Raw genomic sequence first — 25225 nt, 5'->3', positions numbered from 1 at the left:
ATGGTGACAACTTTGCTCAGTTTGGGATTAGATGTTCCTACTTGTCCCATGATATTTCTAAGAAGCGTTTCGGTGGAATTGCTATTCATTTCTTTCAGGCAACTAAACACAATCCGGAATATTCAGTTCTATAGGACGTAATTAATAAGCACTATTATTGATAAGAAAACCGACGCTAATTATGAAATCATAGATGAAGAATTTTATCAGATTATTTTACAATCGTTAGAAATAATAAAATCGTCTTGAGTAAATTTGTGATCAGTGAAACAACAGAACTAAGGATTAATAGAAGGATTGGAATGTTATCATCTATCGACGATCGGTATCACTTTGGCTTTGTTTTACGTGTATTTAGTGTGACGTGATGATCTGATGATCCCTATGAAGGAAGATCAGCAGTTCGCAAGGCCGGCAGTGAGCTGGTTTGGGACAATTTCGTGAGATGTATCGGTAGGTATTTTTTTCCAATGCTTTCTTTCAAAAACCGAATAAATGAATCCAAACACGAGAGGGTTACTATTAAGGGTTGAAGAGTTCTATTGCCCACTTCCTGACTCCATGTACATTCACAAAAATTTTCTATTTAGTATAAGTTTTGTAAATAGTAAGTAGATAGTAGTTGTATTTTTTTAAATTTTGTATATGGAGTCAAGTTAAATAACATTTAATAATATTACAAAAAAAACACTCATAAGTCGCTTGAGAGAGTGGTCGTGGACGACGGATGAAAGGATTGCCCTAGTCTTCCACACCGGAGTCCGGAGTTTGTAGTTGACAATAAGGACTCGGCTGGGCAGCGTTCGGGAAGCTTCGGACTGTCTTTTCGTCCAAATTACCGCAGTATTTGAAGTCAGACTTTGAATAGTGTGTGTTGCCAGTGATGACATACGGATCTGAGACGTGGGCGCTAACGGTGGGCCTCATGAGGAAGCTCAAAGTCACTCAGAGGGCTATGGAGAGGGCTATGCTCGGGGTTTCTCTGCGGGATAGAATCAGAAATGATGATATGTATCCGCAGTAGAACGAAGGTTATCGACATAGCCCGAAGAATTGCGAAACTGAAGTGGCAAAGGGCGGGGCACATTGCTCGAAGGACTGATGGCCGATGGGGTCAGAAGGTTTTCGAATGGCGTCCGCGGACCGGAAGACGAACTGGCGGAAGGCCTGCAATAAGAACGATGACCTGGTCAAGATCGCGGGGTCGCGGTGGAAATGAAATGAAAATGAAAATGAAATGATTTTTTTATTGGTAACAGGTGTTACAGGTCAGGTGGATGCGGAAAGCACAAGACCGGTCTGAGTGGAGAGCCTTGGGGGAGGCCTATGCCCAGCAGTGGACGTCTTTCGGCTGGCTGTATGAATAGGGAAGGAACCGTTCCACCCATTCACACATTAGGTCATTATTTCGGATAGAAATGGGTCCGAACTATTCTAAAACCAGGCAAGGCACAGATGAGCCTATCATCATCATCAACATTCAGTCCACTTCTGCCCACTGCCCACCGCTGTCCCACCTAGCTACAGGGCGCCATGTTATCACCATTGTCATATCAGCCGTAGCACTCTGTTGGACATAGCCCTCCCCCCCTATACCTCCAGTTGATTCTTTTGGAAGCGGCCTGTATCTATCGTGAAGTCGCGGCTTTAACCACGTCGTCCGTCTATCTCGTTCGTGGACATCCTGTGCTTGGAGATACTTGGTCTCCATTCGAGAACTTTTCGACTCCAACAGCCATGTGTTCTCCGTGCTATATGGCCTGCCCATTGCCACTTCGACGAGCTAATTCGCTTGGTTAGAGCGGATTGTGTGTACTACGTTTCCATATCTTTATTGAGTTAATCTTTTATTTGATAAAATTTTAATTTACGCACTTTAACTGAATGATAGTATTTTAATGGGAATCCTTCCAGTTCCCAACCACCAGCTCCTGAAACTACCCGCCAACATATACTCTACAACGATACACCAGAGCTCAAAGTCGGTTGTTATCACTCTCTGTCATACTAGATATAGCTGTTGCAACGTACTTAAGCGCTGAAAGATACAATAGTTGAAGATAATAAGTAAATACAGCTCAATTCCACTATCAGATAACGGCTCAGCGTTGCGTTAATACAATGTTCTGTGCCTATGTAGAGGTAATTATTACGAGAGACAAAACTTTTATTTCCACGTTAGTGATACGCGAGATTTGAGCGGTCCAGGTTTCAGCTGGAATTAAAGTGAATTGCCGTGCTGGTGTAACGTAAACCTTCGCGTTATGCTGCCAGTTTTAATATTTTTTCAATGAAGTGCGACTACGAGTGTGTTGGACTAAGCAAATGTCGAGTTGACTCATATAATCTGTGTGTTCATACCGTGTTTGTTTGAGATTAGTGACGTAGCTACCGAAGCCGAAATTCGGAAAGATTGTTTAAAGGAATACCTAAAGGTAATGACTGGCTTATGTGGGTCTTACTGTGTTTTTTCCATACAAAACCTCTCAACAATTACCGACTTTGATTAAAGAGTAACTATAAAGAAACATTTATCATTTGTTATACGTGTTTTAAATTTCAGCAAATGTAGTTTATTGTTAGTTTGACAGAACACCTCTTCGGAATTGTTTATTCAAAATTTAGTCACACTTTTTGACTTTGAAGTTTTGATACTTTGAACATCAATCAATTGTACGGAAAAATTAGTCAGTCTGTATTAAAAATCCTTAAATATTATACATTAGTGTTGTCAAAACTAATTTATAATTAAAACACCACAATCGGGATTTATCACGCTAAACACACGATTAATATTTACCTCGACGTTTCGGCAACATTACAGTGGCCGTGGTCACGAGTAGACTGAAGTGTAATAGTGTAGTTTGTGGCATTTTACGAGTAATTAAATTACGAGTCAAAATCACGAAAGTTTTAAATATTATAAAACTAATTCAACCATCTGCAGGAACATGTATTATGAATAGATTTTAAAATATAACCTAATAGTATTCCAAAACGTTAAAAACTGCCTAGTTTTATCACCGTTAAACAGACACTTTGTGTAGGTACAAATATTACTATATTAAAATTCCTATTCATTTGATATTATAAGGTCAGTTTACTTTAACACTGAAATGTAACTAAAGCCACGGAGATTAACTCAGTCTAGACTCCAGATTTTCAAGCAATTCAATAAAAGCTTAATTGCCATAATGATTGGTTTTAGCTGACCGCCCACATTTTTGTGTCTTTAGACCCTTCTATAGTTCGCTTTCAATGTGCCAAAGTTACCCTTCATTTGCATTGGGTCCAAATACCCCTAAGGTGCTCATACTTCCATTTATTTTATTGGGTTAAATTTTCTATGAAAAAAATCGTCGAGGACCGTAGTCGAGGACAGACTTATGGTGTGAAATTTATGAATTACGCTGATTTAATCTATTTACAGTACTCGCGGGTGGCGGGAACTGTGGTCTTTTAGGGTGCGGCCACATGCAAATCGCTCGACGCTCGTTTCCAACGTCAAATCTGATCACGTGACATATAGCGATAAAGCTGAAAAGGTTGAGCTTTATCGCCGGAAGACAAAAAAAACCTCTTCAATTTCGGCAAAAACCCTGTTTTTTTTTCATTCACTTCAATTTCCTTTATTTGTACCACTGCCACGACTGCTACTAAATGAGATTAAGAAGTCAGCTTCCAAGACCAAGATCATTCCTGCTAGCAGCCATCTTCACGCTGCTGCTCGTCACGGCGACTTGACGCTACTTTTTTTGAGTCGCGGGACATTCAAAATCACATTCAAAATGGGGTCACGTGACCAGATTTAGCGCTGCAAACGAGCGACGAGCGACTGCATGTGGCCGCACCTTAACAATAGGGGCCGGGCCAGTAGGTATAATGAGTAAACAATAGATTAAAATACATACTTTCTTCCGATACCTCTCCTTTATGTGCACACTCGAGGAAACTGAATCACGTACCAAGGCGGAACCTTTTTGTAATCGATTTCACTACGATTTCTTTGGCAAATGTATGGGAGGTCAACATGACATTGCTTCTACTGTTACATAGGCACTCATTCTTTTTCTCTTGGTGCTGGCATGGAAAGGGTAAAGTAGAAAAGGTGTATTAAGAATTAGGTTTCGTAGAGCTCCTCAAGTCAAATTGTCTAGTTTTAGGAAAGTTTAGATGGTTACAGGTCTGTAGTAAGTAATTTAGGTTCTAAATCATCTCGTGGGCAGAGCAGAGGAAAGATTGCCTAGAGAGATCTCTCGAAGCATATGTAAAAGAATCAGAAACCTGAGGAGAGATTTCTCTAATCTGGCCTTTTTACACAAGATACAGTTTTGTTTTATTATTATGAGAGAGAGGAAAACGAGCAAGCGGGTCATCTGATGGGATAATACCACCGTCCATCAACAACAGTAACTCGACGAGAGTTACTGTTGCCGGCCTTTAAAGAAAATATAAACCCTTTTTTTGAAAGCCCCGACGTCATAATGGTCTCTATAAAACTAATCTATCATGGACCTAAATTTCTCGGTACCTCTACCAAATCAATCAATATAAGTGTTTTTTTTTAATAACCTTCCTCAACTAAACTAGTTTCGCAATCACGTGTCGATCCAGGTTAGAATATCTCCTGCAACAGATCTCGGCTGTTATCAGTTGTTATCACCAGTATCTCGGCCGGCGAGCGAGATGGCTGTAGTGTTTTAAATTCTCGGAGATATGGGAGTTAGTGAGTTATAGTGCTTGAGATATTTGTAAGTTATCCTTGTTTAATGTTTGAACCTCGTCACGCCAAATTTAAATCATAAAAATCAACAACAAGGAAGGAGTGATGTTAGGAAGGAACTTGAAACTTGCTTATTTATTATTAAGTACTATAGAGTTTACCCGCGGCTTTGCACGCGTAAACTATTCGATCTGGTACAGTAGAAATTCCGGGATTTTATAAAATTCCCCTGGGAATTCCCAAAATTATCATGGTCTTCATTGAGGTTGTGTTAAGAACAACTGTCCAAAATTTCAAGACTCTAAGCCCAGCGGTTGTTTTTTCGAGATTTTATCTCTATCCCCGTAGAAATATCGGGATAAAAGTATCCTGTTTTAATCCAGGGTATAAACTAACTTTTTGCCAAATTTCATCCAAATCCGTCCAGCCGTTTCAGCGTGAAGAAGTAACAAACATACCTACTCACTCACTCACAAACTTTCACATATAATATTAGTAGGATAAAATTCTCATCGGGGGAAGTCGCATCGAGAGGTTAATAATCGACATAGAGTGGTTAACACCTAAGATAAAAAATTTACAAGCTTTTATTTAGTTTCACCTGTCCCGTTGTCTGTCTGTCTGTCTGTAATCAAACCTTGCAAGTTAAATTTAACCAATTTCCAGTAGTAAGATTGACTTGAATTTTGTAATACTTATGTAAATCGCGTGACAATACAATAATTTAGTAGTGACATCCTGATAGTCCAGCCAGGATCGTCTTCGCAGCACGGAACTCTTCAACGGTTAATAGCATCGACTTGAAATTTGGTATTCAAATGTAGTTTGGGCGACAATGCAAATACAGTCAACAAAAAGTACAGTCAGCAAAATAAGCTGGTATTAAAAATGAAATTTATATGGTTAGGTTAGTTATTAGATTTTTGTTTACACTACAATTCTCTAGGTAATTTGATTGTGGGGGTAGTACATCTCAGTGATATACTTCAAACTCGTGGTTTGACTTTTGTCAGTAATAGATAAAGTATAGTCGACCAAGAATTCATTGGTTTACCACCCCAAGGCTTAATGTCATTTGTAGCGCTTAAGGCGTCAAAGGCTATTTTCACTAACAAGTCAATACAATACAATACAATACAATACAAAGACTCTTTATTGTACACCAGATATAGTAAGCGATACAGAAAACAAATTATTAAAATTACAAGGTGAGCAATAGGCGGCCTTATCGCTTAAGAGCGATCTCTTCCAGGCAACCTTTTTTACAGAAAGAAGGAAGGACTAGTTTACAACAGGTGGTGCATCAAAAGTAGAATAGAAAATTTAAACGTAACAGCAATACATCTACGAATACATACATAATTATATCGTACATATAATATACGTCCAAAATAAATATAGGTAGTGAGATAAACAGCAACAAATAAATAAATAAATTATAATAAGGCTAATAATTACAAGATGACAGATAGTGCTCCTAGATTTAAACAGTGACAAAGACTTTGCGCGTCGTAAGTCAATCGGTAAGGAGTTCCACAATCGAATAGCCTGGACAGTATAAGAATATACATAGAATTTGGAGTTAGATAGAGGCATTGTCAATATGACAATGAGCCTTAATGTTTTTTTTCTGAAGTAGGGAGGCTATTAGAATTGGTAAAGCACTTTCTTAGTCGACCATACCTACTGGGGTCAGTCTCGAATACCTCTAAAAACTTGCATATGTACTAGTTTCTTGCATAAATATTTTTATATTATTTTTTCGACATATGTTTTAACCCTCTACATTACCTCGAAGATTTTCATTCTTGTATGAAAACTTCGTAATTTCACATACAAATAAATAAATATTTTATATGCTCAATCAAAAATTGTATCAATACATACAGTTTCGTGTTACAAGTCACATAAACATACTTAAACGAAAATTGGTGGTATTGGTAGTTTTGGCAGTCTATTTAATTTATAATTTTGGTACATTTAGTGCGTTTCAAAGGCGTTTGTACTAAGGTATATTTTAATAAGATGACAACATACTTTTAGGTAAAAATACAAAATTTAACATACTTAACAGTTTTTTTTTTCAATCTTTGAATTACTTACACTAGAGGGCGCAAAGTAGGTTTGAATATTTTTATTTTTCTTATAAACCTTTGAACAAATCGCAACTTTTTAGCACCATTCAGCATTCAAAATCCAAAAAAAAAAATCGCTCCACCCTAATACCTACCCCTATTATTTATTTAACACAAATTGTCACTTGTTATTAGGGCTGTTTGTATGTACCTTTCGAATCTTAATGAGTATTAGGCACATATAATATTATTATAGTAGTATTTATATTTGGTGTTTACGTTTAGTAATTGTCCAAAGCAATATTAAATAATATTGACCCGGATAACTCACGTCTTAAATCGAGTTTAGCTCAATATCATTCAATATATGATCAATATCAATCGATATCACTTAATATGTGTGTGTGTCACGGTAGTTTCATGTTCAAAGCAATATTATTTGAATCAAAGATAATATTCCAAGTTCTTATCGTACTGATTGTTACAAAGGAATTTAAAGCTGTCAATAAAATACCATCTCTGTTATGACAATTGTTATTTAAATAAGTCGTATCCAATTGGTCATGATTTCAACATAATTAATGTTTACGATATGGTAGGTACTTATTCAATAAGTTTCTAGTTTTTCAGACCATTTATATACACGTCCCACGGCTGGGCACAGGCCTTCCAGGCTTAGGTTGTAGTTCCCACGCGGGCCTGTTGCGGATTGAGAGCTTCAAACACACCATTAAATTAAGTTGCAGGTGTGTGTGTAGAGTTTTCCTGCACCTTAAAAGCATGTGTTAAATTTCAATTGCGATTTCGAATATAAATATCAAAGAACAAAGAGTTTCATTATATACTTACCAACCAACAAGGTTTTTTGAAGTAGGTATTTCATTAAAAAAAAATACAAATATTTTTTTAAACTCACTCTTTGTCAATCCATCACAATACTACATACATACTCTTCTCATTATTCACCAAAATTTTTGGGTTTTCATAAGCGTACCTACAAATCTATCATTTTGATTGCATCTAACCACAGTACCTATCTATTTGCACCGTAGTAGCGCCATGAAAGGTTAACTGAGCGATAAGATTTAACTGCCAGATTACGGTTGTTGAGATTAACTCCTGATTCTGAAAACCGTGTAGATAAATGATTCAAATACCAATATTTGTATTTGTAAATCGGGAGTAATGTTTGAGTAAAATATTCACGACTATTTCTGAATAAAGGGCGCACTCCAGTTTGCAACCAAATATCAGTAAGTAGGTATTTATCTATGATAAATATTTAGATGCTTTATTTTTCATATGGGCGTATTTCATCTCAACAACAATCACTCTAAAATTTATTTTATTTGTCTCTCTGTCTAATATTATGCCGTTTCTATTTAAACGTTCAAAATAAACAGAGATCGCATCTGGACCGCATCATCGAACTCTGTCACACAAGATTCTAGGAACATAACCTAACCTAACCAGCAAAAAGTTGTAAAACTCCCGACATTGTCACTTCAAAGTTCAATGTCTTAAAAACAGCTGAAATGATTTTGATAAGACATGTCTAAGAACCATCGCCAGAAAACCTGATTTTAAATCAAGTTTCAAATAAAAAAACGCATTTAAATCGGACCACCAGTTTAAGACCTACGATGCCACAGACAGACACACATAGCGGTCAAACTTATAACACGTTTTCGCGTCGGGGGTTAAAAACAGAAAGAGAGAGAGAAATAAGTAGAACTTTCTGGTCTGAATTAATACCTACCCCTAATGTTAAAGACCGTGCTTACATCGGTTTGGTAGTTTACAAAAGTAGTAACAGACATACAAACACACAACTTTTATTCCAAACACATATGCGGTTCTCCGTTCCGTCGGGAGTAAAAAGGCGGTTTAAAACTATGCTATTTTACAGAAAAACATACCTATATGATTCTTTGCCTTCTGAACCAAAAAAATAAAGTGTGCCATAGATCTGTCTGCCTATCTGCCCGTATCTCAGGCCCGTATAAATTGACAATCTGTCAAAACCTGTGAAATCTGTAAACAATCAAGAACATATTATATTAATTTATTTTAAGTGCAACATAATCTTACATGGGATAGTTATATTGTTCAATTCGACTTAATGTTAAGGTAGGCGAAAATATTATCGCTCGTGTGCCTTTAGAAATGAAATTGAAATGGAATGAAATTATTATAAACTGTAACTAGGTACTGTATCGGTCCATGCAATAACATAATGAATGATTAAAAATCGAATTTAGCAGTAATGCTGTTGGATTTATACTTATGATTAAAAAGAGCTCCTGGCGGTATATCTGCGCAGTGAGCGAAATACGGATCAAATTAGAGGCGGAGCAGTGGGGGACGCGGGAGGGGGCGTAGGAGCGCGCGCGGCCGTCACGCCATTGGCTTGTTAGTTGACAGATGCGCAAACGTATCCCCTCCACTAGCCACCCAGAGCTCTTTTTACGTGCGTTGACTTGTACGTCTCGCTACTCCGTTTGCGAAGAACTCATTTATCGCGATCCCGCGGGAACTATGCAAGTTTTCGGGTTGAAAACTATCCTGTGTCCTTCCCAGGGACTCAATTTCATCCAAATCGGTTCAGCGGTTAAGATATGAAGAGGTTACAACAAAACAAACAGACAGACTTACAAACTTCTGCATTTATAATATTAGTGGGATAAGTTTCTTACAGATGGCCGTTGAGGGCCGAAAAGTTCTCGAGTGGAGACCGCGGATCGGCAAGGGCAGCGTAGGACGTCCAACGAGATGGGCGGATGACCTGGTTAAAGCCGCGGGTTCACGGTGGCTGCAGGCCGCGCTGCCAACCAAAGCAACTGGAGGTCTAGGGGCCTATGCCCAACAGTGGACGTCCTACGGCTGAGATGATGATGATGATGATGATGAAGTTTCATAACCTTTAGATATACATGTATAAGTACATTGTCGAATGCCGTTGATTCGCAGATGGTGTGCTAACCAATCCCGATGCGGGCAGGTGGAGCGTTGTACTGACCAATGGCAGGCAAGCAGGCCTTCTGGCAAGTAACGCGGAAGAAGAAGTTCCAGCCTGAACAGTTTGACACCAGCAACTTGAGAAGGTTAATGAACTACCACAATTTCCAGCAGATGTATTTAATGAAACAAACCCGGATAACACACGTCTTAAATCGAGTTTAGCTTGACATGTTTCGGGCTAAGGGTCTCCCCACATCTGTCGACGCGGAAACGGCTTAGCCGGCCAAAGAACGTTTTATGTCCACGCAATAAGAGCGAAAAACACGCCTTCCCGTCGGTAAACGTCGTTTCGCGTCGGCCCAGCCAATCAACATCTTTTCCGCTCTCATTGCGTAAATATACTTAAGATGCCGCGTAGATAGGTTTGGGGAGACCCTAAGGTCGTAGCCCATCCTGTGGGAGCACGAGACACGTCTGCTGCCAAAATGATTTTATTTTATTAGCTTTTGTAACCAATTCTGTAAATAGTTATGTAAATTTGTACTCAGTCCAACCCCTTATTTCGCATAACATTAATTGTCCTAATATGATTTCGCGTTGTTATGCGAAACATAATTGTGTGTGTTGATTTGGCATAACATAATTGTGCATAACAGCGAACTTGCATAATTATAAAGAAGCATAATACTTATTTAGCATAATAATGAACCCGCATAATTGAAATATGCATTAAATTATTGACTATAACTTAAACTGTTATAAAATGAATACGCATAATTTTATCAAGCGAGTGAATTAGCTTGTTCAGGGCAAAACCGACTCGGTTAGGTTAGGTTCAGATGGCTAAGGCTGGAGCGAAGCATAGCGTAGCTAGATTCGTAGGTAGCTAACTTCAGATCTAATTGAATTGAGTAAATGAAGCTATAATTTTTCATCACTATGTATAACTATATATATTATTTGACAAATAAAATTTACAACTTCATTAAAATAATCTTTTTATGTTTATACTATTTTATAATTATGCGAAGTAATATCATGCTAATTAAATTTATACCAACTTACCGTTATGCCAATCAATATTATAACTAACACCTAATATGAATCTTATGGTCTCAAATAAACGGTTTTTATTTTATTTTTATTTATTTATTATGCGTATTTACATTATGCGTATTCAGGCGAATTAATGTTATGCGAATTGATAATTATGCGAAATAACGTCATGCAAATTTCAATTAGGACAATTAATTTATGCGAATTAATATAGACCCAACATACCATCCTCATTTTACCTTCCAGATGTCTGAACCGCTGGGACCTGACGGCGTTAGGCCTGGGCAGTACTCTGGGCGTGGGGGTGTACGTCCTGGTGGGGGCAGTGGCGCTCAAGATAGCGGGGCCTTCTGTGGTGCTCTCGTTCCTTATAGCGGCCGTAGCATCTCTCTTTGCAGGTTAGTTCACATGAAGCTTCCGGAGCCCCCACTTTTTCTTACTGATGTAACGCTTTGATGAGAGTTATAGGTTTTGTAATTTGTCTTGATTAAAATAACACCGTGTTTTCTTGATTATTTGTAGAAATATAGGCCAACTAGAATTAGTTAATCGCTTTCCCGTGGAGACTATGCAATTTTCCGCGATTACAACTGTCAGTATGTCGAATTTCATCTAAATTGCTTTAGTGGTTTAGACGTGAGAGGTAAACAAACAAACAAACAGACTTACAAACTTTCGCATTTATGAGTGAAAATAGCGAAAGTTTATATAGATAAAGACGTTAGGAACAGCTATTTACTCGTCACCAGTTTATAACAAAAAATATAAACCAAGGTTGACCTAAGGTAGTTTATAAACAATATAACGTCTGTTTACAATTTCACTACACTGATTATAAACTCAGTTTGTACAATTAACCAATGACACAAACTTAGGCAGCATTCACACGAAATACTGTCTCTACCATGAGGTCAGGGGGACCATGTGCAGAGCCTCCAACCTCATGGGGGTCAGAAACGTTGGAACGGTTTTTTTATCTCATTCACTCTTTTTTACATCCAATGGAGAGAGAGATTGGTGGAGAGAGTGCTCAAGGGTCACACACATTTTTTACTTGCGTTTGCTCGGGTTATTCTATGTGAACCGAAGCTCGAAGGAAGAAAATTAGAACTAGTATATTTATGCATCCAAGCTGCGAAACTTTGATAGATCATATAGTTTCTATATTTGATGACACAATGGAGCTAGCATATTACAGTATTCATGGTTCCTTGGGGGCTTATGCAAAAGGCTTATCTACACCCATATAGTAAATCCTCAATTATGCGTTCAAAAACCAAAGGTGCCAGCATTATGACATTGGATTCTGTTATGAACACGGCTGCATCGTAATGAGATTTCATACATCATTACAGCACGGGGGGGGGGGGGCGCCGGAATCACGTGCAGCAGCAGGTCGTCGCTGCCGCAGCTCGTGGGGCAGATATACCTACCTAGTTCTCGTTAATGCAGGTCATTCTCAATGGTTCTTGAACACATGATAGAGGATTTAATATATGGATATAGATAAAATATTTGTATACAACTGTACGTAATTAGGCCTTAAAACACTCATGTGACCCTATTATGTAAACCCACACTCGTGTTTTAAGGACGCCTATTACGATACAGTTGCATAAAATACTATTTTAGGCGGAGACGATGCGTCGATGTAATAATTAATTTTGTACTAGGTATCTTTTTAAGAATTTCACGTTCACGAAACATGTGGGCTACTACGAAATTCAAAATCAAAGTTCGTATCGTACCATCCCTCTCACTCTCGTATTAAATAATATTAGCATCAGCAGGACGGCAGATACACTTCGTAGATTGCACTTCGTAGTATAGGGAGTGATGAATGAAAAGGAATGATGCGCTTGTGGATAGACCCTAAGATTTGTGTCGTGACGTCATTCCTTGCCAATTGCAGGGCTGTGTTATGCGGAGTTTGGGTCTCGCGTACCTCGTGCCGGTTCCGCGTACATATACACATACGTGACCGTGGGACAGCTGGCTGCGTTCGTCATTGCGTGGAACATGATACTGGAGTCGCTTTTCGGTAAGTTGTACCACCACACCAACCGCCAACAGTGGTGGTGGTAGTCTGTACCGTGCCCGCCCAACCAGCAAAAGTTAGCACTATAACATTTCTTAGAACGTTTTCAAACACTAATTAGTGTTTCATAAAGGTCCTATAACATTGATGTAGACATAGTAGACGTATACCCAGGCAGGTTTTGGCACAATTACATGACTATTTAATGACATAACCGTGTTATTGTGGCTCCATAAATTACATTTTAGTACTATAATAGTACTATAGTGGCGCTGTGTAACGCTTTTCAAGGTTTTAACAATGATTGTCGTGTCACTTACATCACTCAAAAGTCCAAAAACGTAATCAGAGTTGTTACCGCGATTTTAACCCCCGAAAGAAGGGAAAAGAGGGGTGTTATAGTTATAAGTTTGACCACTACGTGTGTCTGTGTCTGCCTGTGGTGTCGTAGCTCTTAAACGGGTGAACCGATTTGAATGCGTTTTTTTTATTTGAAAGCTGGTTTTCTAGGGATGGTACTTCGATAGGCAATACGGACTCATCTCAGCGGTGTGAAAAGTAAGGGGAAACCACAACTATTTTCGCCAAAAGTCGTTATGAAAATGCACTTCTCATCCTCCTCCGGCGACCACTCTGTCAAGAATGTAGTAACTTAGAAGAGAAGTGGAGTGGTGCCTTTAAGCCCAAGCAAAGCCAAGAAGAACGAACAGTCCGGGTTCCTGAGTTACCTAAGCTACACCACAATTATATACTTTTCATCTCTCCTGTTCGGAAAGTTTAATTTAAGCCGGGTGGAAAATTGCGTTTTCATCTCTAGGGTGGAAAGTAATTTTAAATAGATGGAATATATAAATAAGTAATAAAGGTCAAACTTCTTCGCTCGGCGTTCAACCTCTAGTTTTGTAGGTATATAAGCTCCTTAGTCGTGACCAACTCGAAGGTGGAAATAATAAGGAGGTTTTGGATATAAGTAAATTCAATTTATTATTATTCTCATTTTTTTGTAGTATTTTACTTTCCTCACAGACGAAATTAAAAGTAGAGTGTCTAACTCGGGTGAAATTACCCATTTCCACTCGAACTATTGGCGCTCTCACTTCGTTCGAGCACCAGAAATGTCTCGGGTGAAATGGATCACTTTCCACCCTTGGTTATCAATCTACTATTCCGCTGCTGGACTGGACACTGGCCTCCTTTCAGAATGTGATTTCCATTGTTTACAGGAGCAGCAAGTGTAGCCCGCGGTCTCAGCCTGTATATAGACTTAATGGCGGGCCGTAGCATGTCGGCTTGGTTCGCCTCGTTCGCCTCCCTCGACGCGTCCATACTGGCTCCATACTTCGACTTCTTCGCCTTCGGGATCGTGCTTGTTCTAGGAGGTGAGTGACTTACAGTTATTATTTGGCTAATCCAGCTCTTAGAACAAAGGAAACATTTGCCCACCCTTTATGAAGAATACACTTCAGTTATTCATATATTAAGACAAATTTTGGTTGAGATTTCGTGATTTTACGTAGCAACAAAAGTGGATCAGCGGTTCTAGTGCTCACAATGATCTAAACACTCTCTTATTACCTTTTGGAAGTAGAGACGTGTGTAGATCATGTTGAGCACCATAACCGGTCATCCACTTCTATTGCTGAGAACATCGGAATAAAAAGAAGCCTATGTACCTATAATACGCAAAATCTACCTGCATTACAAATATTTATACCATTTTTTTTCAACACGCATTTTTTCAAAGCTCTAAAACACATTGGAAAGCTTTTTCCTAAGGGCCTCCGCGAACTCGAGCGCGAGCGCAGAAACCGGCCTCACGCAGCGCTGCTCTTCAGACTACATGAAACAAGCACGCTGCGCCGTGCACCTGTGCTAGTTAGCAGAGGCCCTAAGCTAAGGTTTCTTCCAATAGCACTACTCGTAGGTACATCTTAATTTTTTTTACAGTTCTGCTGGCATTCGGTGTCCGTGAGTCTGCGATGGTGAACAACGTATTCGCTATATTCAACATGATTATCATCTTGTTCATAGTTATCGCCGGATCTTTTACTGGTGAGTTGATGCTTAAGGGCCTAGGTACGCTAGCTGACGCGGTTTTCACGGAGCGGGTGGACGCCTATTGGAAAATAGTATAAGCAGCGCTAACTGCGAATGTTACCTGCAGATGCGCCCGCGAAGTGCACCCGCGCTAGTCAGCGTAGGCCCTTAAGATTACAGCTCATTAGAGCCACCCGGCACCCGACCAGCACCGCCTCGACTTTCGGCGTCCACTTGTTGTCGACAGGTGATCCAAGCGCGGACGGCGCGTTGACGTCCACGAGTTTCTGAGTAGGGGGGATAAAGGAGGGGTGGCGCGGGGGTTGCGAGCGCCGCATCGCAAGCGTGCGGGCAGCGAGTGGCCCACTCGTAGTCCGCGCGTGGCAACCTCGCGAGTGAGGCGATCCGGTGACGCTTCGGAGTTGATGTAGTGAGCGCATGCCTATACAAATACATATGAAGCATATTAACCGCTCGAGTCGACGCGGTGCTGGTCGGGTGCCGGGTGGCTGTAATGAGCTGTGACCTTTATAGTCCTGTTGCAATATAAAGTTAGTTTCGAAAATCTCAAGAGTCGCAAGTCATGAATCGCACGTACTTGTTTGAGAGGGCATGAGTTTTGACTACAATCTGTTACGGCTTAACAAACGACTGTCATTTGTATATTGTAATTTTCCATTAATACCGAATGACGCAGCGTGGGCCGGCCTCCCACTCGATCGACCGACAACATCACGCAAGTTGTGGGCAACCGATGGCTGCAAGTTCTCGTTTTTTCGTTACAGGGGGAGGCCTTCCACTCTTGACTCTACTTCATCAAGGCTTCTTTTCTATCTTTGTACATATTCCACAATATTTTTTCTCCTTGCAGCTGACCCCAGCAACTGGAGCATCCCCGAGTCCTCGGTGCCCCCCTCTTACGGCGTGGGGGGCTTCTTCCCGTTCGGCGTGTGGGGTACACTGAAGGGTGCTGCAGTCTGCTTCTACGGCTTCGTTGGGTTCGACAGCATTAGTTCTACTAGCGAAGAGGTGAGGTTTATCATCCAAACTACATACCCGTACCAAATTTTAAGTCGATGCCATTGATCGTTAAGAAATTCCGTCCTGCGGAGACGATCCTGGCCTGACCACCAGAATTTCATTACCAGATTAATCCAAGTATTAAGGATTAGTAAGATTATGCCAAGTAGAAGTAAATCAAAATTATCTTGCAAGATTGAACCCAAAAATAAGCAGGTAAAACTAAATTAAAGCTTGTAATAAACAGATTGGCTCATGAAAATGGGAAGAACCAATGACCAATGTCCAGTGATGACGATGATCCGACCGGTTTCGGACATGGCGACCACTTTTTTTATTTTTTTTTTATTCGATTGGATGGCAAACGAGCAAGAGGGTCTCCTGATGGTAAAAGATCACCACCGCCCATAGACACCTACAACACCAGGGGGATTGCAGATGCGTTCACCCATAGACACCTACAACACCAGGGGGATTGCAGATGTGTTGCCAATCTAGAGGCCTTAGATGGGATACCTCAAGTGCCAGTAATTTCACCGGCTGTCTTACTCTTCACGCCGAAACACAACAGTGCAAGCACTGCTGCTTCACGGCAGGATTAGCGAGCAAGATGGTGGTAGCAATCCGGGCGGACCTTGCACAAGGTCCTACCACCTGCAAAACTTTGACTCCTAATTACGTGATGGCGCTCACGCGCTCTGAGATGGCTTCCATAGGCTATCTTAACTGTCAAAATATTTTTTACCACTAAAAATCATACACTAGGGATAATTACCAAACATGTATGGATCACCAAATCACAAAGTTAGTGTCCTTGTCTCGTTTCAGGTGAAAGAACCCCGTCGTTCGATCCCCCAGGCGATTCTGATAGTTCTGTTAATAGTGTTCCTTGCGTACGCCAGTGTCGCAACCGTGGTCACCATGATGGTGCCTTATTACCAGCAGGTAAGGACCCTTAACGTTAATTACAAGTCAGCACACGTAAAAAGAGCTCTGGGTGGCTAGTGGAGGGGATTTGCGCATCTGTCAACTAACAAGCCAATGGCGTGACGGCCGCGCGCGCTCCTACGCCCCCTCCCGCGTCCCCCGCTGCTCCGCCGCCAACTTGGTCCGTGTTTCGCTCACTGCGCAGGTATATCGCCAGGAGCTCTTTTTACGTGCGTTGATTTGTACATTCAATGGACCGGCCAAGAGCGTGTCAGACACGTACCGTAGCCGTTACGAAAAAACAAGTTATACTTTTCCAAGGACATTTGTATTTTGTACGGCATTTTCCAAGTAGGTATTTTTAAGTTAGACTGCTATTTACTACATTTTAATAAATCACAAGCAAACTTAGCCGTAATAGTTTTTCTTGTGATTTTTTTATATTAAGTACGGTCTTCACATTCAGACTCACAACATTTATTGACATAATCAAAGTTCAACGTCTCAAAAACGGCTGAACCGATTTTGATGAAACGTATCTTAAAATCATAGATAAAAAACCTGATTTCAAATTAAAAAAATCGCATTCGGTCCACCCGTTTAAGAGATACGGTGTTACAGACAGACAGACACACATAGCGCTCAAACTTGTAACACCCCTATTTTGGCGTCGGGGGTTAAAAACACACTACATCACAACAAAAACACAGTAAAAACATAAATAGAAGAAGAGAGAAAAATTAGAGACGTCGCGCTGTAGTGCGATGCCAAAAGGACTCAGCTCAGCATGTGCTGTAGTAGCTCAGCTTGTGCGTCTTCTCATTCTGAAACATGTGTCCAGCAGCAGCACGGATATTGATTGGATCCAGCCCTCAAAAAAAAATTGTGGTCACAGCCACCAAAAAATCGGCCAAGTGCGAGTCGGAGTACGAACGCACTCATGAACAATCATGGCTCATGCATGATTGCATGATAAACTTTTGACTTTAATTATTTTCTTTTTATCATCAGCCTATCGATCTCAGTAGACCGTGAAAATGTGTCGTCACCACTCTATTATGGTTGTGGGCATGCCCATCGTGATCCGCCCTTGATTGGAAATGATGATAACATTAATTTGTTTAGGATACGGTGGCATCAGTGGCAACAGCGTTCTCCTACGTGGGTTGGGAGTGGGCGCAGTGGGTCGTATCCGTCGGCGCGGTCTTTGGTATATCGGCAAGGTAGGTATAAACTCTAATTCTCTGAAGAAGATTGTGTATTTAATTACGAAGCGACCAAGAGTTCGTTTTCGGCCAAAACAATTTTGGTTGAAAAATTTCAGCCTAGCAGATCGATTTAGTTTATGAAATAATATTTACGACTTAGTATTCTTTAACCTTTTCCACGCCAACGACTCATATATACACACCGCCGGTTCGACGCCAACGACCTATGTATATATATCAATGCAAAAGCAACCTTCGTTAAATTGTGTTAAGGTTCAATTTCAGACATTGCAATGTAGAAGCCTGGCGTATGGGTGATGTCCTTTGTTTTTGACGTGGCGGCGAAAAGGTTAATACGCTGATTTTATGCATAGGATGGGCAAGGACCTATAGTATAGTATAATTGCCGAATGAGGGCATGTTTCCACCAGAGATGTACGAGGAATGTGTTTGGCATGAACAATAGAAACGCATCATTTACATATCCTCGCTCAGCGCTAGTGGAAACAGTCAGCGGAACGAAGATATTGGTTTATGACAATCACATTCCTCGCAGCGCATCCTCACACAATCTCTGGTGCATTATGCAATTTGGTTCTGATCTTTTCCCACATAGCACTTGAGTTTCAGCCGCATCTTGCAATTAGTCTTGTTTGATATTTCAGCTTATTTGGCGCCATGTTTCCGCTTCCTCGACTGCTGTACGCGATGGCTTCGGATGGACTGTTCTTCCACTGGTTCGCCAGGGTCAGCGAGGGCCGCAAGTCTCCCGTCGTAGGGACGCTCCTGCCTGCTGCTATTATTGGTAAGGTTCTAGAAAACTATAGAATCATTCGTGTTCTGGTCAGATGGGATCCAGGCTGTCCATCCATCCCAGCCTATATACGTCCCACTGCTGGGCTGCCTCCTCTCAGAACAAGAGGGCTTGGGCCATAGTTCCCACGCGGGCCCAGTGCGGATTGGGAACTTCACACGCACCATTGAATTGCATCGCAGGTTAATGCAGGTTTCCTCACGATGTGAATTTCGAAAAACTCAGAGGTGCGAGCCGGGGTTTGAACCCACGACCCTCTGATTGAGAGGCGATAGGTCAAACCACTAGGCCACCATGGGTTTTTCCAGGTTATGTATTCGCTGAAAATATGTGTCCCGAAGGATTAATTTCCCAACTGATTTTTTTTCTAAAATTATAAACTACTAGCCTGTTGCCCGCGACTCCGTCTGTGTAAAATTCGTTTATCGCTATCCCGCGGGAACTATGCAATTTTCCGGGATAAAAACTAACTATATACCGAATTTCATTTAAACCGACGGTTTAGATGTGATGAGGATGTGGTAACAGACACACTTACAAACTTTCGGATTTATAATATTAGTGGGATTCAAGATTACTTCAGGACTATTATGTTGAACTTTTAGTGGAAGAGTACAAACTACGCACGCACACCCGCAAACTTTCGCATTTTTATTAGTGGTAGGATAATTTGTCTGCATCAGTAGTTCCTCATCAACTGTCTTTTGATTCCAGCCCTGCTGGCAGGCTTCTTGGGGCTGGAGCAGCTGGTGCTGATGATGTGCGTCGGAACCCTTCTGTCGTACACCATCGTCGCAGTCTGCGTTGTAATACTCAGGTATCTAAAAAAATACCATGGAACAATGGGCAAGTTGGTGCCCTAAAAGAAATCCAAAAAATCCGTCACCTAGATTATCAAAATATATTGGACACGTAAAACTACCTATTTTTTGTATTTAAACAAAAAATATGAAGATATGTCTAGTTGAAGTTCTGCGTGACATCACGCTGTGTGACATTGATCAGCACGGCGTGACGTCACATGACGTAATAATTATAAAATAAATCAAATTGATAAAAGAAAAAAATCGTCTTTAATATTTTCTAATAATCTGAGGGACAATTTTTTTTTCCCAGTCCCTATACTACTTACGAAGTGCAAAATTCGAACTTCGTATCTTACCGTCCCGCTGACGCTAATATTATTTAATACGAGAGCGAGAGGGACGGTACGATACGAACTTCAATTTTTCTAATTTCGTAGTAGCCCTCCAGGAAACTACCCAATTGACCTAGTCCCAAACTAATTGTACGCCAAACTTGTAGTAAACATACTAGGCAACGGATAACTTGCTTGCTTAATTCTTTGGCCAATTAAAAAAAATGCATATTTATTCCAGATACCGTTCTAAGGCTACAGAGGAATCAAAAGGATACATGAAGCAGATGTTCGGCTGTGGAAGCAGGACGGCGAGCCGTTCCACTTCCTGGATAGCCAACATCACGCTCTCCTTGTTCAGTAAGTTCATGTTATTACCATTCATTAAAGGACCATTTAGATCTCGCAATAAAAAACAAGAGGAATTCGCATGTCCACGAGACTCGCGGGTCATAAATAAACGTTCAACTGAGCATAGCTGCATAGTTACGTCAATTTCATTGTCAAATTTAGGTTTAATAATTCGAGTAGCATCCGGTAGTTTTGTAGCCATAAGTATATTCAGCCATATTGAATCTAAAGCCTTTCTTATGAATTTGACGTTTTTTTCATGTCTGTTTCAGTTCTGATGTGTTTAATAGCAACATTGGTAACTGTTCACGTCGAGCGAAGCCTGGCGCCATCACTAGTGCTGCACGCGGTTGTACTAGTTCTATTTGTGGTGCTCATGATGCAGCCAAGGGTCGATGAAGACGTGCCTTTCAAGGTTAATATGATAATATTCTTTAAAGTGAAAATCTACCTAAGACAAGTTCCTCTTCATTTGTTTTGAAGCGTTGAGCTGTTTTAGAACTTGAAGCACATTAATAACTTTATCTTTTTTTTTGCAGACGCCTCTAGTGCCTCTAATTCCTTGCCTCAGTATCTACATCAACATTTGCCTGATGGTCATGATCAACAAGCAGACTTGGATTCGCATCGCTATCTGGATTCTCATCGGTAAAAATCAAAATCTTTTTTTTCCAAAAGGTCGCAAAAGGCTCTTTTACCTATACAAGACTTTGTCTACTACCTTCAGAAATACCATTATTGCCAAGTAATGCACCAAAACTCGGCACAGAAAGATTGGCACAAAGCAAAACCAATGTGTAAAACTTTTGAAATTAATATTCACAAGCATTTTTCTTGATTTATGATCAATAAGCATAAAAAAGGTTTAGAAAGTAAGATGACATTTATTTACATTTCAGGCATCCCAGTTTATTTAATCTGCGTGTTCTGCTACAAACAGCTCGATGGAAGGAATGAAAGCGCACACACACAGAAGAACGGCAAACCCCCCGTCCAGATCATAATCGAATCCCCCACCCCTCCTGGTACTATCACTCGAACTAGTAACAATGGAGGCAATAAAGAATTGATTGTAGAAAAGCCTGTTGAGTTACAAGAGAGAGTTGTGAGGAATGTAGTTGAAGAAGAAATAATAGTACAGCAAGCAGCTGTTATAGAAAACAATGAAGAAAAGGAAGCAAATATAATCGATTTACTCGATCAAGTAATACAAGCTGAAGAAGACACATATAGTGCCAAAGAAGATGCGTATGGAGAAATGCCGATGGAGAAAGAAGATGATGTTATAGTGTCAACATCACCCGAGTTTATACCGCATAGAAAGAGCCTGAGTGAATTGTCTGATGCTGGGTCGGACGCATCGTTGGGTAATCAAGTGTTATCTAAATATGATGTAATAGCGCAAGTACATAGAGAAGATCTGCCTAAAGTGAGCGAAGAAGACGACCAAAATGAAAATAATCAAAACGAAGATGAAAATAATAAAGATCAAGTTCAAAATGAAGAAGACGAACAAATAACTGCTTTTAATGACAGTGAAACTACTTCTCAGACAGACGAGTCTGGGTATTCAGATACCATCGACAGAACAGCATTGACAGAGTCTGTTGAGGAAATTAAGGAGAATGTACCTTATATTCCAGTGCCACCACCATTTGACGAAAATTATTTCAAAAGTCCTAATTTTAAGAAATCGTACACAATATCAGCAAGACCTAGTAAAGCAAGATCTATAGACGAGGAAGAAAATAAACCTAGAGAGAGCATTCAGTCAAACGGCTCTCAGGACGACAGTAATATTAAATTTGGTAGCGATAGACAGTTACATTTTATGTCTAAACTAAACACTATATATCAAACCAAAATAGCAGACCAAGAAGATGAACCAAGTGTTATCAAACCAGGTAGACGATCGCACTCTACAGGTAACGTAGTAGAGAATACCGATTATGATGTTAATCGCGAACGTCCACCATTATTCTTAGAATTGAAAAAAGAATTACTAGCACGAGACACAACAAATCTACGAACAGTAAACAAAGAAGAAAAAGAAGTAGAGGAATCTGAGAGCGAGGAAGAAGAAGTAAGTATGACGAGAGAAGATTTGAAGAGCAAACTAGAAAATATATTTGCTACGGGTGGCCCTAAGCTTCTTGCGAAGCCGAGACTGATGAAGTCGAATCCACCCACTCCTGAAGAATCTTATCAAACAGATACTTCTAGCACAGAGAGTATAGCAAGATTGCCTAAAATGGAGAAAAACGATACCTTAGGGAGACAGAGGGCGAAATTTGGTGAAGTTTTGAACTCTTTTCGATTGAGCTTAAACAAAGATGATCAAGTATGAGTGAATTTAGTTGCAGGTGTATGGAAAAGGTTAGTGTGAAATAATGTGACTAGACTAGAGATATTATTATATTCATTGCAGGGTTCAAAGCATTCCTTCATTTTGTAACTTATAAGCAAGAGTGGGATGCTGGCACGCTGGTGATAAATGCATGCAGAATATTTTAGGTTATTTCATTCAAGGACACTAGCTTATGAGAGGTGCCAAAAAAAAATCTAGTTACAAACAAGTATTTTTGGATAATTCTGATTACACCATTGCCGTACTTCTTATAAGCTGTCAAATCATGATTCTCATTTCTCCCATACGATTTTGTATGGCAGCTATCATTTTGCCAACTGTCACAAATTTGATTCATAGAAACAAAAAATTGCAGTTAATGGAAATTTAGTCTTTTTATCAAGTCATATAATAGTTATTTGTGTCACAAGGAAGTAAAATGGTGTATTTACGGCGAGGGCGGTACATTGAATGCAGAATGTAGCGAAGGATTCTACAATAGGAAGAAATAGGAATAGGATCTTGAGCGTAATGAGGGATTCAAGTGTTAACGCCCAAGATAAAAATTATGTTGCTCCCGAGTGGCTCATACAAGTTTTCACACCGAGCATTAAGAAACTTGAAAAAAACAATTCTGTATATAATTAAAGAGCAACCAGCATAGAAAATGGCGTGGTTTTACAATTATCAACAAAACATAAAACACAAATAAATAACTTAGAAAAGCCTCGACTCCTGCACTTTGCTCCCTCTCGTCAGGGAAGAAAAGATACTTTTCTAAATGAGAGGTGTGAAAAAGTCCTTTTTTACTAGAGTCACGGTCATGCAATTATTGTTTTGGTGTCATCTACCTTAACAGTAGGTTTCTGTTGAGGGTTTCCTCTATTATGCGGTTAAGAGACAGTTTTTATGACTAATAGTTTATCTGTAAAATCAGTCGCAACCTGTAATTCAAAAATTAATGTAATTAAATTATGTAACATTGTTGCTGTTTGAAACAAAATGATAAAACTTGATAATACTACAACCAGAACGCATTGAGCATTAGAAAAGTTTAAGCCCGGAAGGTTTTTGGTTCGAAGCGAATGGAAGTCCATGGGGTAGTCCTATGTCCAACAGCGGACGTCCTAGGGCTGATATAATGATGATACAGTCGCCATCAAATATTTCGAAACGGTCAAGGTGATCAAAAATATCGAAACATGCACTCTATTATCTTGATAATAGAGTGCTTGTGCCGATATTTTTGACCACCTTAGCCGCTCCGAAATATCTGATCGCGACTGTACAACAGATACAACAATTTTTAAGTAAAAAGAAACTCCTGACTTTTTTCAAGATGATGATGAAACACATAATTTCAAAAGGTTTTCTATGACGATTATTTATTTCAGTGTGATCACGTGTGAGTTTAAATGACTGAGAAACGCTCATTCGCATTGTCGACATTTTACGACTAAATATTGTTCATGAAAGCTGCGTCTGCCTCATCTTACAGTTAATGTAATTCTTACCAAATGGTTTATTACTGAATTCGGGTATTATAAACCTAGTCGTATGTTTAAGTGCCTTATTTATGTAATTTTGATTAGTTAAGTGTTAATAAAAAAGACGAATTTTATGTACATTTATTTTATTTTTTCCAACTAGCATCCCAAAGCTCCAGGGATTTGGGGTCGTGCAGCCGGGTTTTGTACATAGTAAAAGAGGAGAAGTAAGTTCACTCACTACAAACAAAAGCACATCGCGCGGCTTAAATGTGTGCGCGCCGGTTGGCGCCGGTACGCACGCATCCGCCGCACGCACACACTGATAGTTTAAGGAGGATTAAGTTTTCTGTAGTCAAGGCTGCGCTGCCGTCGGTCTTGCGCTTGCGAGATGATAACTTTTTACGTTCGCGAACTCGTACTTAAGTATTTTTTTGTATTAGGTATAGTTGTAAATTAGTAGTAAAGTAAGTAAAGATCCGGAATCAGCTTACAGCGGCAACATTCCCGGAGCGTTACAACTTAGGGATCTTTAAAAAACGAGCCTATCAATTCCTTAAAGGGTCGGCAACGCACCTGTGATTCCCCTCGTGTTGCGGGTGTCCATGGGCGACGGTGATCGCTCTCCATCAGGTGACCCGTCTGCTCGTTTGCCCCCTCGTTTTATAAAAAAAAAAAAAAAAAAGTATATAAGTGTAGTGTAATAGTTTCGTGCAGGGACACATAAAAATATAACAGATACCTACCTAGGTACCTATAAACAATATAGCTATATTATTATGTGTAGGTGAACATGAGTATATAGTATGTAAACAGTCGCCATCACCTTTTGACCACTCCGGCGATAATAATAGTAATATAGCGTCATAGAACCTTGTTTGTCTAGACACAGACAATTTTAGGTTAACTTTCGTACTAAAATTATTTGCCGGTATGTTAAATTATCTAAAAAATAGACATCGACAACCCTAAGCGTCCGCGCCAGAGTAGGCAGTTAAGTCTCCTAAAGGGTCGGAGTTTACATACTTCTCCTCTTGTACTAT

At 39.9% G+C, this 25225-nt stretch overlaps 1 protein-coding gene across 4 annotated transcripts; it reads left to right on the top strand.

The window, feature by feature from the left end:
- Window positions 1-290: 290 nt before the first annotated feature.
- Window positions 291-24316, top strand: LOC141436943 (high affinity cationic amino acid transporter 1-like). Of its 4 annotated transcripts, none has more exons than XM_074100088.1 (15): window positions 291-453; window positions 9769-9902; window positions 11062-11213; window positions 12728-12856; window positions 14077-14232; window positions 14801-14905; window positions 15762-15919; window positions 16739-16855; window positions 17963-18060; window positions 18711-18850; window positions 19574-19676; window positions 20239-20357; window positions 20621-20763; window positions 20888-20996; window positions 21248-24316. In XM_074100088.1, the coding sequence occupies exons 2-15, from the start codon at window positions 9820-9822 to the stop codon at window positions 22693-22695; spliced, it is 3060 nt and encodes a 1019-aa protein (XP_073956189.1). In that variant the 5' UTR covers window positions 291-453; window positions 9769-9819; the 3' UTR covers window positions 22696-24316. The 4 variants fall into 4 exon arrangements, with proteins under 4 accessions (XP_073956189.1, XP_073956186.1, XP_073956187.1 ...); XM_074100085.1 differs by lacking the exon at window positions 291-453 and adding an exon at window positions 2103-2435; XM_074100086.1 differs by lacking the exon at window positions 291-453 and adding an exon at window positions 4661-4751.
- Window positions 24317-25225: the final 909 nt, after the last annotated feature.

Source organism: Choristoneura fumiferana, chromosome 17 (genome assembly GCF_025370935.1).
Source record: "Choristoneura fumiferana chromosome 17, NRCan_CFum_1, whole genome shotgun sequence".
Classification (NCBI taxonomy): domain Eukaryota; kingdom Metazoa; phylum Arthropoda; class Insecta; order Lepidoptera; family Tortricidae; genus Choristoneura; species Choristoneura fumiferana.
This window is presented reverse-complemented; position numbering and strand designations above follow the sequence as displayed.